We start from the raw sequence: 11,548 nt of genomic DNA on the forward strand, positions 1-11,548 counted from the left end.
TGTGTTTACGAGTAGATGTACTTCCCTATATAGCCAGCTTAATTTGTAATAGCTCCACTTATGTCATGTCTAATACCCTAAGAAAAGTGGGAGGCAGAAGAAATGCTTTTATCAAAGGGCAGTAAAGGGATCAGGCAAGAAATTTAGCTCAACTTCAATTCTACAAACACTAAGTGCTTACTAAAGAGAAGGAGAATAGCCTGGAAAGCAACCTAAGTTTTGGATCCAGGGTTGGAGACAGAGTAGGACAATTAAATAGGAGACAATTGCTTCTTACCTTATTTTTCTATGCAAATATGTTGTTGTTCAGTAGTTTCAATTGGGTCCGACTCTTTGTGACCCCATTTGCGGTTTTCTTGGCAGAGATGCCAGAGTGGTTTGCCATTTCCTTTTCTAGCTCATTTGACAGATGAGGAAACTGAGGCAAAAATGGTTCAGTGACTTGCCCGGGATCACACAGAGAGTAAGTGTCTGAGGTCAAATTTAAACTCAGAAAGAGGAGTCTTCCTGATTCCAAGTCCAGTGCTCTGTCCACTGTTGGTTTTTTTTTTTTTTCTGGCCACCTATTTGCCCATCCACAAATACGGGGATATGTCAAAAGTCAACTAAGAGATATTTGGGAAAAATAAAGGTTCTATAAATCTGGTAGAGAGTTTGAGGTGAGCGGAGTGACAGTCAAGAGGTTAGGGACTCTCCCAACTTAATTCCTTGGCTTCTCTGAGTTTGGTCTGGGGAAAGGTTCAGTGGTCCCTCGGGTAGTGTTATAGATAACTTCTGGACAAAGATGGAGACCAGCTTGAGTGACAGATCGTTGGTTATAGAACTTGGAACTTACCCAGATGGTGTGAGCCAAGGACAAAAGACAGTTGGGACCACCTCTTTAAAAGCCCGGGGCTCAGCCATTCTGGGTCTCAGACTTGAGAAGTGCAGTGGGAGGAGACAAGTGGGTAGGCCAACAGACCTGCAGATCCTGCATCCACACCTATGGCCATTAGAAGTTCAATCATCTATTGCCAAACAGGGCTGAGAGATGACAACAGCACAGCTGCCAAGAACACCACTAGCCCTTCCTCTCCTTTGGTCTAGACCACGGCCGGGTCTGACCAGGGTCCGTGAGGGGCAGAAGCTGTAAATGTTGTTCAACAGCCCCTCTGGTTCCTTGGCTTGGGGTTAAGTGATGCAGATTGGTAATGGGCTAGTTATTGGTATTGAACGGATAACCGCTGACTGCCGTGTTGGTAATCCCTTTCCCCTTTGGCTGTAACTCTTCACTTGCCCCCTTGGAATGGATGCCAGCCTTCCCTGGTATCAAGTTTGAAACAGGGTTTAATGCTTTTGCTCTAAGAGGTTAGGAATCAGGATAAGGAAAGAGGTGTTGGGAATGGTATGCTATATCTATAGAGAGTTACAGAAGTCTAAACCAATGCGCATCTGGTTGATATTTGGAGATTCTTCTCCCCCTCACGGACCCTGGTCAGACCTGGCCGTGGTCTAGACCAAAGGAGAGGAAGGGCTAGTGGTGTTCTTCTTGGCAGCTGTGCTGTTGTCATCTCTCAGCCCTGTTTGGCAATAGATGATTGAACTTCTAATGGCCATAGGTGTGGATGCAGGATCTGCAGGTCTGTTGGCCTACCCACCTGTCTCCTCCCACTGCACTTCTCAAGTCTGAGACCCAGAATGGCTGAGCCCCGGGCTTTTATAGAGCTGGTCCCAACTGTCTTTTGTCCTTGGCTCACGCCATCTGGGTAAATTCCAAGTTCTATACCTGACGATCTGTCACTCAAGCTGTTCTCCATCTTTGTCCAGAAATTATAACAGTAGTCAAACCAGAACACTGTTAGGTCCCTGATCAGACACTCTGTACAATAATGGAAGGTTGGGGGCAGCTGGGTGGCTCAGTGGATTGAGAGTCAGGCCAAGAGACAGGAGGTCCTGGGTGCGAATTTGGCCTCATACCCTTCCCAGCTGGGTGACCCTGGGCAAGCCACTTAACCTCCATTGCCTAGCCTTTACTGCTCTTCTGCCTTAGAAGCAATACATAGAATTAATTCTAAGATGGAAGGAAAGGGTTTTTTTTTTAATTAAGAATAAATAAATATTACAGTAGTGGAAAGTTCAGTCATTGCCTACAACTCCTGATAGACTCTTTATCTCTTGAGAACTATTTATGGATAGTCACACATACAGGCATTGGGCAATGCTGCCTTACCCTAAGGACCATGGGGCCCTTCCATCTGACTCAGAGCTTAACCCTTCCCTCTGTGTTGGTTCCCCCATTAGAAAGTGAGCTCCTTGAGGGCAGGAGCTGTCAGATTCTCTATTTACATCCCCATCTCTTAGCAGAGTGCTTTGAACATAGTAAGTGCTTAATACAATGTTTTATTCATTTAGTCATTCAATATTTATTATATGTGTGTTACACATAAGGTAATGTAATAAATGCTGGGAGGGCAATAATAAGAATGAAATTGTTTGCGATCTAGTAATAAAGCTAAGACAAGTGAATAAATTTAACCTTCGATCCATTAAAAATTAAAATGCCTACTAGGTCCGGGGCACTGCTGAGCACTGGGGACATAAGGAGAGAAGAAAATGCCTGTTTGCATCTAGGAACTAGGGAGGACATAAAAGTATAATAAGAGGCCGTCAAACAAAATGCTGTGTTAGTTCACTGGAGAAAGAAGTTTGGATGGAGAAGATCAAATAAGACTTCTTGGAAGAAATAGTTTTTGAGCCAATTGTTAAAGGTTGGGTAAGAACCGAGTAGACTGAACTTAAAAGCTTATTCCTAAGCAACTACTTTTAGTGGGTCATTCGGTTCTTAATCTGGACATTTGTTATCTTTCTGCCTCCCCTGAGAGTCTCCTGGACTCCCCCACAGTCTCCAGGCTTTCCGGCCAAATTCCATCATTCTTGGCCTTGGGGGAGTGGCTTCTGTACAAGGTCACTGTGCCACCTGGTGGTGGTGCGGAGAGCTGCAGTTCTCCCCCACCCCACCCCCAACCCCCCATATCCTGGGGACTCCGGGCGCCTCCTCCTCCCCACACCGCCTCTCCCAGGGCTGGGAGACACGCGGTTGGCAGGCTGAGCCTATCGCCTGGTCTTCCCTTTGTATGGGCTAACATGATCCACACAGGCAGGAATCCTGGTTTGGGCGTCCTCAGAGAAGCGCCACCCCAAGATCTGCTGCGCTTAATTAGTGGATAAATCCAGACTCGGACACTTACTCTCCACGTGACCTTGAACAAGCCATTTAATTTCTGGGATCCCTCTGTAAAACGGAGCTCCGATATGGAGGCGTAAGAGCAGCGGGCTGCAGAAGTGTGAGGGGCCCCCGGCATTTATGGAGTGTCCCCTCTATGTACGATGGGGAGTCACCGGCTGGGAAGGTGGGAGATCCCCGAGCTCCTCTGTGATGGGTAGGAGGACCTTTCAGATCCCTTCCAGTTCTGAAGTTCGAATCTGGCCTCAGGCACGTCCCACCAAGTGACCCTGGGCAAGTCACTTAACTCCTGCTAGGGGTCAGGTGCAGCGCTGCATCGGAGTCATACACCTAGATCAAAATGGGACTGGAGGGGACCTCTGGTTGAGCCCCTTCATTTTCCACTGGAGGAAATGGAGGCCCAGAGAATTAAATTAACTTGTCTATGGTCACAGAGCTTTATTACTTTGTATCACATTGCAGTAAGGGGAAAGCTAGGAAATAGAGACAAGAGGATGGGATTTTAACTCAATGAGATCTTGGTTCAAAGTCTGCCTCTCTTACATACATTCATGGACAAGAACTCAACCCCTCTGAATGCCATTTTGCTCAAACTGCCTTCAGAGATCAGCAGGGCTCACTCCAGCTCCAAATCTGTGATCCTTTGGTTCCTCTCAAGGAACTTCCTGTAAGAGTTCAGTGGGGAGGTGACTAAAGTATATTAAGGAAAAAAGAAGGGGCAGCTAGGTAGTACAGTAGATAGAGGATGAGGCCTAGAGCCAGGAGAAAAGGGGTTCAATCTGGCCTCGGGCACTTCCTAGCTTTTGACTCTGGGCCAGTCACTTTAACCCCAGGTGCCTAGCCCTTAATGGTCTTCTGTCTTAGAATCAATACTTCTTTTAGAAGGTAAGGGTTGAAAAAGAAGAGAAAGGGGGTGTCACTATGAACCCATGAAAACATTGTCTATGACCTGTGAATCCTTCCTACCTCTAGACTAGTATAAAGATAGAAGAAAAAAAATAATAAAGAGAAAACTATAGGACTTAAAAGTGTTAATTCAAGCCTGACCTATTTAAACAATTTATTAGCAATGAAAAATGGGCAGAAGACAGCAAAAATGACATCAACATCAATTAAAATAATTTTGTACAAAAGTTTAATCAGTGTAAGTATAATTGTTATAACAAGGTGACCGAATATCCTAAAAAGCTACTCTCAACAAACACTTAACATCTTTGCCAACCAGAGAGAGGGCAGCCAAAAGCAATACCAGTTTGGAATATTAAATTGTTTGTAAAATCTTGTGAAGAAAGATAATAGAAGACGATGAAGAACTTTGCTTTATAAAACACAGACAAAATACAAGTTAAAGCTCCTTTAAAGAAAGCTTAGCAAGATAGACAACTAGGATAGTCATTTAGGAATTAAAATGAAAGGAGGTCCACAACCAAGAAAAAAGTAGAAAAGATCTGCAAATATTTTTATAACAGTTTTCACCATCGATAGTAGGAGCTACCCCACTTGGACTCTGAAATCACAGTCCCAGATGCATTTGTAGAAGTGGTAAAAACAGGACTAAGGAAAAGAAAAATGGGGAAATCATTTAGATTAGACCAACTGATGATGTAAAGGCGATCCACGCTGGAGATGATACAGTTGTAAGGACATTGAGGGATCAATCATAAGGCATACGAAAGAGAGAAATGTTATCAAAGGCATGAGGAAAAATAGACAATCTGAATACTATACAAGAACAACCAAAGCCATTAGACATAGATATCTTCTTTTGTTTCTATCCAAAAATTTCTTGAACCCCACCTACACACATATTATGGTGTCTTCAACGAGGGATATTAGTGGAAAACAAGAAGACTTTTGCAAACAATGTACCATCATGTAAATTGATTAAAAGGCATAGAGAACATGAGATTGTTGGTTGCCATTTACCAAAAAGGTATTCAATTAGGTAGAGAAAAATGTTATCTTGAAGAACTTCTTTCAACAAAGTGTCTCCCTATGTCAAATTCACTAAATATTCCATGAAAAAACATAAGAGAGATAACCATATTCAACAATGCACTCTGTGATCACAAAAATCATAAGAGGCCTAAGTTGGCATATGACGTTTGCTAAACATATTTACCACCATAATGGAAAACGTAGGGTCTAAACTAAAGAGAGATTCCTTATGGATGATGAGATCCCCTAGATGCTCATCTCTGCAGATGATGTTGTTCTAGTTGGATCAAGTTTTGGAACATTTCAGAGCCTCTTAGAATAACTACTCAAAAGAATTTGGCCTAACCATCCACACAAGAAAGACCAAGTGGTTAAAAATATCTCTATCCTAGATTATGATATGAAGTTGGATCAACAGCCTGTATGTCCATATAATTGTTTATCTGTGTTTGTGTGTGCACGTGCAAAACTTGATCATATGGAACAAACCACCCAAATAGTCAATGATTTGGACCCAGAATTTACCAGAAAAGTGAACTAGATCAGGAAATTGCCTAGTTTCTTTAATAACCCCAAACTTCTCTGAGAAAATACCCATCTTTTCAATACAGATATTTTAACAGTGGTGCTGTATGACTGTGAGACATGGAACATAGCAGTTTGAAAGAATTTAAAATGAGCTCATCAGTTGGAGAATGGCTGGACAAATTGTAATATATGATGGTGATGAAATACTATTGTACTATAAGAAATGATTAACAAAATGGTTTCAAAAAGAACTGGAAAGACTAACATGCACTGATGCAGAGTGAAATTAGCAGAACCAGGAGAGCATTGTGGTATAACAGCAATATTGTGGGATGATCAACTTTGAAAGATTTAGCTGTTTTCAGCAATCCAATGATTCAGGACAATTCTGAAGGACTTATGACAAAGAACGCTCTCCACCTCCAAAGAAAAAACTGTTGGGAGTCAGATGCAGGTCAAAGCATACACTTTTTCACTTTAGTTTATTTGTTTCTATTTTGAGATTTTGGTTTTATATGAGTTTTCCCTTATAACAATGATCAATATGGAAGTATGTTTTGCATGATAACACATGTATAAGCCAGATCAAATTACTTGCCATTTCTGGGAAGGGGGAGAGAAGGAACAGAGACAACTTAGATCTTATAACTTCAGAAAACACATTGAAAATTATTACATATAATTGGGAAAATAAAATGCTAAAAAGAAAGAAAGAATTAAAAATGCATGTCACACAAAGGGCATTGAAGAGACATGGATATGAGCAATGTAACAAAGATAGAACTTCAAAGAAAAAGAATAAATGAATGTCATAAAAGAACTGTAGGATGGAAAGAAAAAATGGACTTGTCATGTGGCAAGGTGGACAATCTGAGTGCTCAGCTGACATCTTCATGTCAAAACATTAGTTGAACCACCTATAAGGAACTTTTGAGAGGACAGAGACAAATAGCCATGCAATGTGAGCAGGGATAAATGAGTTGCAATCATTGGAGGCCAAATTCAAATTTTTTAATTTTAATTTTTATTGTCGTGCAAAAAACACTTCCATGTTGGTCATTGTTGTAAAAGCACACTCATACATAGCCAAAACCCCCAAATAAAACCCTAAATACACTGATGTGAAAGACGACTCCAACAGTTCTTTCTCTGGAGATGGAGAGCATTTCCTGTCATAAGTTTCAGAATTATCCCAGATCGTTGCATTGCAGAGAGTAGCCAAGTACTCACAGATATCATCGTAAAATATTGCTGTTACTGTGTACGATGTTCCCCCAGTTCTGCTTATTCCACTCTGCATCAGTTCCTGCAGATCTTTCCAGCTTTTTCTGAAACGATCTTGCTTATCATTTCTTATAGCACAGTAGTATTCCATCACCAACACGTATCACAATTTGTTCATCCATTCCCCAATTGATGGACATCCCCTCAATTTCTAATTCTTTGCCACTACAGAAAGAGCTGCTATAAATATTTTTGTACAAGTAGGTCCTTCCCCCTTTTTTATTATCTCTTTGGGATATAGACCCAGTAGTGGTATTGCCAGATCAAAGGGTATGCAGAGTTTTATAACCCTTTGGGTATAGTTCCAAATTGCCCTCTGGAATGGTTGGATCAGTTCACAACTCCAGCAATGATACGTTAGTGTTCCAATTGTGCCACATCCCCTCCCACATTTACCGCTTTCCTTTACTGCCCTATTGGCCAATCTGATAGGTGTGAGGTGGTACTCAGCATTGTTTTAACTGGGCGCATTCAAATTGATGAAATGTAAGGACCATTGGAATAGGATGCCTGCCTTCAAAGAAGGCAAGGAAGAGAAAGCTCTAGTACATTAGATACCCTCCTATCAGGTAGGATGCTCCAAAGAGAGTTTATGAAACTGTAGGTTGTTGGTGACTTGAGTCTTTATTACTCTCACCCTAATTTGGAACTCTCCTCATTTTTTGTCTCTAATCCTAAACTGCTGTTTACTTTCACCTATCATGAGTGCCTGGGGCAAAGAACTACCAACTATAACTAGTGACTATCTCAGGACCTCCCTGAGTCCTACCTTCCTTATCTCCCAGGATTCTTGCAGCATAGGAGGGGAGATAAAGAAATACTTTTTTAAAAATAACCGTAATATGAGGTAGAATTAAATGAGTGTCTTAGTGAGATACAAAGTGCCAAAGTTCTACAGAATATGGAGAAACTACTTACCCCTGAAACATCAAGGAAAGCTTCATAGAAGAGGGGTCATTTGATGTGCGCCTCAAAGTGTGGGTCATCATAAGATCTCAGAATCAAAGGCTCATTAGATGTAAAGCCAAGAGGCAGCCAGGTGGATAGAGAGCCAGGCCTAGAGATGGAAGATCCTGGGTTCAAATATGACCTTAGATATTTCCTGTATGACCCTAGGCAAGTCACATAACCCTAATTGCCTAGCCCTTGCTATTCTTCTGTCCTAGAATTGATACTCAGAAAGAAATTAAGAGATGAAAAAAAGGATTTAAAGCCAAAGGGTACTTAGAGATATAGTCAAACTCCTTTGTTTTACATATAGGGAAACCTGTACCAGGGAAGTTAAATGTCTTACCCAGCATTAAGGATTTTAACTCAGTCCCTCTGACTTCAAATCCAGTGCTTTTTCCACTCAGCCACAATGGAGATAAGAAAGGGTGGGCAATGGCCCAGAAGTGGAAAATCATACACTTGTTTAGAGAATAGTAACTAGTAATAATAATATGGCAGGGGCTTAGAGTTTATGAAGAGAAGGGGTAAAAGAAGTCTAGAAAAGTACGTGTGGGTCAGATTGCAGCAGTACTAGAATGCCAGGTTGAAGACTTTGGAAGGTATTGCCAAAGAGAGAACTAGAAGTTTTATTAGGATCCATTCCTCTAAAAGGGAAGAAAATCTGTGTTTTTTGATGTCTTGTGACATAAATGTTCATACATATGATGATAGGATTGCTATGGAGATAATCCTGTTCCCCCTCACCTCCACATTTAGGCTGCATACAACATCCTAGGCCAGTGATGGGCAAACTTTTTAAAGAGGGGGCCAAAGGAAAGGAAATGCTCATCTGTCAGTCTGTTTCTAAGGCAACTCTTTTAAAGTTTCATTGTATTCGTCAGATTAGAATAATGTCAGAGGCCCACTAGAACATTTCAGGGGGCCCATCTGACCTGCGGGCCTAGTTTGCCATCACTGTCCTAGGACATTCTAGGATGTCACTGTCTTCATTCAGATCTGTGGAGTTACCACCAGTCCCAGGTTTTATCAATAGTGGCGACCACAAGGAATCAATGAACAAGTGTATATTGAGTGTGGGATAGAGGAAAGTGGAGATGCCTGGGCATCAGGAATCCTGAGGCCTGATCCTGGCTCAGCCACCAACCACAAGTGTGTGACCTTGGGCAAGACGCTTTCCCATTCTGGGTCCCAGCTTTCTCCTCCAACAAATGAAGAGGATGGGCATAATGATTCCCCCAAGGTCCCTCCCAGTGCCAACAGGCTATGAAATGATTTTCATTTCCTTTGACTGCACCTTGCTTCCTGGGAAAGCAGCCTCCCCAGGGATGCCCAGATTTGTGTTTCTTGCCTGGATTGGCACCTGTTAATGTTTTAGCCCCTGGAAACTACATTTTCCCTTCTTGAGGCAGTTTAGACGCCCTTCCTGCCACCAGGCAACTCATTACACAGGCGAGGCTCACAGGGGGGGGGGGGATTGTTTAGAGATCCTAGAAATGCAGAAGTTTAATAATAATGGTCCAATTAGACTCTACGTTGCACACCTGGTTGGCAGTGGTTACCGCTACCTTGATTAGGCTGTGATCTACGCAAATGATGACTCCGCGGTGAGGGAAGGGCAGTGTTCCATCACAACTGGGAGGAAGGAGAGACCTTACCAGCATACTAATATGTCTCTTCTCTCCCCTCTCTGTCCTTGTTTTCTCATCTTTTCCCTCCCCTTCCCTTTCCCCCTTCATCTTCTCCAAACTCACTCTCCCTGTCCTTCCTCTTTGCTCCTTTCCTTCCCATTTCTTCTTTGCCATCTTACCTCTCCTTTCCATCCATTCCCTCCTCACCTGGACTCCATCACCCATCTCCCTTTTCCCTCTTCTCTCTTCCCCTCTCCTCTCTTCTACTTGCCCAATCTCTACCTCCTCTCTCCATCTATTTTGCCTTCTCCCCCCCACTTGTTCTCTCTCTTCATCTCTTCATCTTTTGTTTGTCTTCTATTCTTTCCCCTTCTCGTCCTTCCCTACTCCTCCCCTTTCCTTTCCTATCTTCTTCTCCCCCCCCCCCATTCTGATTACTTGCCTTGTTGCTCCCTCCTCTCTTTTCCGATTTCCCTGCAGGCCTCCAGCCCCTCAAGAACCAAGATGCAACTTCTGGAGACAGAGTTCTCTCGCACCATCCGTGAGCTCATCGACCTCCACCTGCTGCAGCAGGACAGCATCCCTGTGTTCCTCAGCTCAGTGACCCTTGACCTCTTCAGCCGCCAGACAATCACCTAAGGCAGCCTGCCTTGTTGGGATTCCAGTGCCTTAAGCAGCCCAGAGGCCACAGAGCTTTAGCCTACCCATACCCCCACCCTCCACTCCCCTCCTCATTGTACTCCCTCCAAAGGTTTAAAATATCCCCCATTTTCAAATTGATTTTATTGAAAAGGATAAGGAGAGAGCAGGTGACCTTGCTTTTTTAGATCCCATTTGTCTCACCTCTCACTGATGTCCCAAACATCCTTTCCTGTCCGACTTGACCTAATCCTGTCACCTTAGTTTTTGATATATACATATCACCATCTGTCGCTTCCCCAGATATTACCGCAGAACAGTGCACACTGCTATCTCCAGGGCCTCCTCTCTTTCTCCATCCTCTTTCCTGGGTTGTTTTCCTTGGCCCCAACAGATGGTGATAGCCCCAGAAGCTAATTGATGGCATCTATGAGCCCATTCCTCAGGGATCTCCCCCATTACGGGCACTAGCAGCCCCCCAAAACTTAAATCACTTGCAAGAACAGACCCACCTCAATGCAGGTGACCTCAGGGGCCTTAATTTCTTGTTCTTTGAGGTGACACCTTATCAAGACCCAGTAAAAGATCGCCTCCAATCCAGTACTTATCCGTGGTTATCCAGGTCTCCTCCTCTCACTTCAGCGTGCCTTATAGATGGAGTTTTTTATCCCGTCTGGTCTTCAAGCCAGAATCTAGAAGGTTGAGGGGTGAAGCGATTGCCCTGGGACCCTGTGGACATTCCCCCCACCCCCCACCCCAGCCTTTGCCACCCCCATCACTGCAGTCCCACCCCTCCCTACCCCCAAGATCTGCCTCCTCCATCAGCCCAGCCTGGGAATCTGGGAAATATTATCTACTGCTGAAGCATTTGTTTATCATTGCACAATAAAGTTTTCTTCCACCTCCTACAGCTTCTCTCCTGTCCAGGTGTTCTAAGACTGTGTGTTCATCTTAGCTTTCTGCTTCTCCTCCATCCATGGGCAGTCGTTGGAACATAGCAGCTAATAGGGGAGTCTTGGGGGGGGAGGGGACAGCCTTTATAAGTAGTTGAACCTCAAGAGGACAGCTGGGTGGCTCAGTGGATTCTGAGTGAGGCCCAGATATAAGAGGTCCTGGGTTCAAATCCAGCCTCAGACACTTCCTAGCTGGGTGATCCTGGGCAAGTCACTTCACCCCCATTGCCTAGTCCTTACTGCTCTTCTACCTTGGAAAACAATCCACGGTATTGATTCTAAAATGGAAGGGAAGGGTTTAAAAAAGAACAAAAGCATCTCAAGTGGGGCCAGTGTACTTGGGGGTGAGTGGATCCCTAGGGGTGTTGGAAGGCAATTCTCTCCAGAACATAGTTTCACTCAGA

General features: G+C 43.5%; 1 protein-coding gene across 1 annotated transcript in view; it reads left to right on the forward strand.

Annotated features, from left to right (window-relative positions):
- MAD1L1 (mitotic arrest deficient 1 like 1) overlaps positions 1–11,091 on the forward strand; it is a 941,076-nt gene extending 929,985 nt beyond the window's left edge. The window contains exon 19 of the mRNA XM_044659988.1: positions 10,033–11,091. Coding sequence (XP_044515923.1) covers positions 10,033–10,191 — 159 coding nt within the window. The 3' untranslated portion in view covers positions 10,192–11,091. The remainder of the gene's footprint in view (positions 1–10,032) is intronic.
- The last annotated feature ends 457 nt before the right edge of the window (positions 11,092–11,548 follow it).

Source organism: Gracilinanus agilis, chromosome 1 (assembly GCF_016433145.1).
Source record: "Gracilinanus agilis isolate LMUSP501 chromosome 1, AgileGrace, whole genome shotgun sequence".
NCBI lineage: Eukaryota > Metazoa > Chordata > Mammalia > Didelphimorphia > Didelphidae > Gracilinanus > Gracilinanus agilis.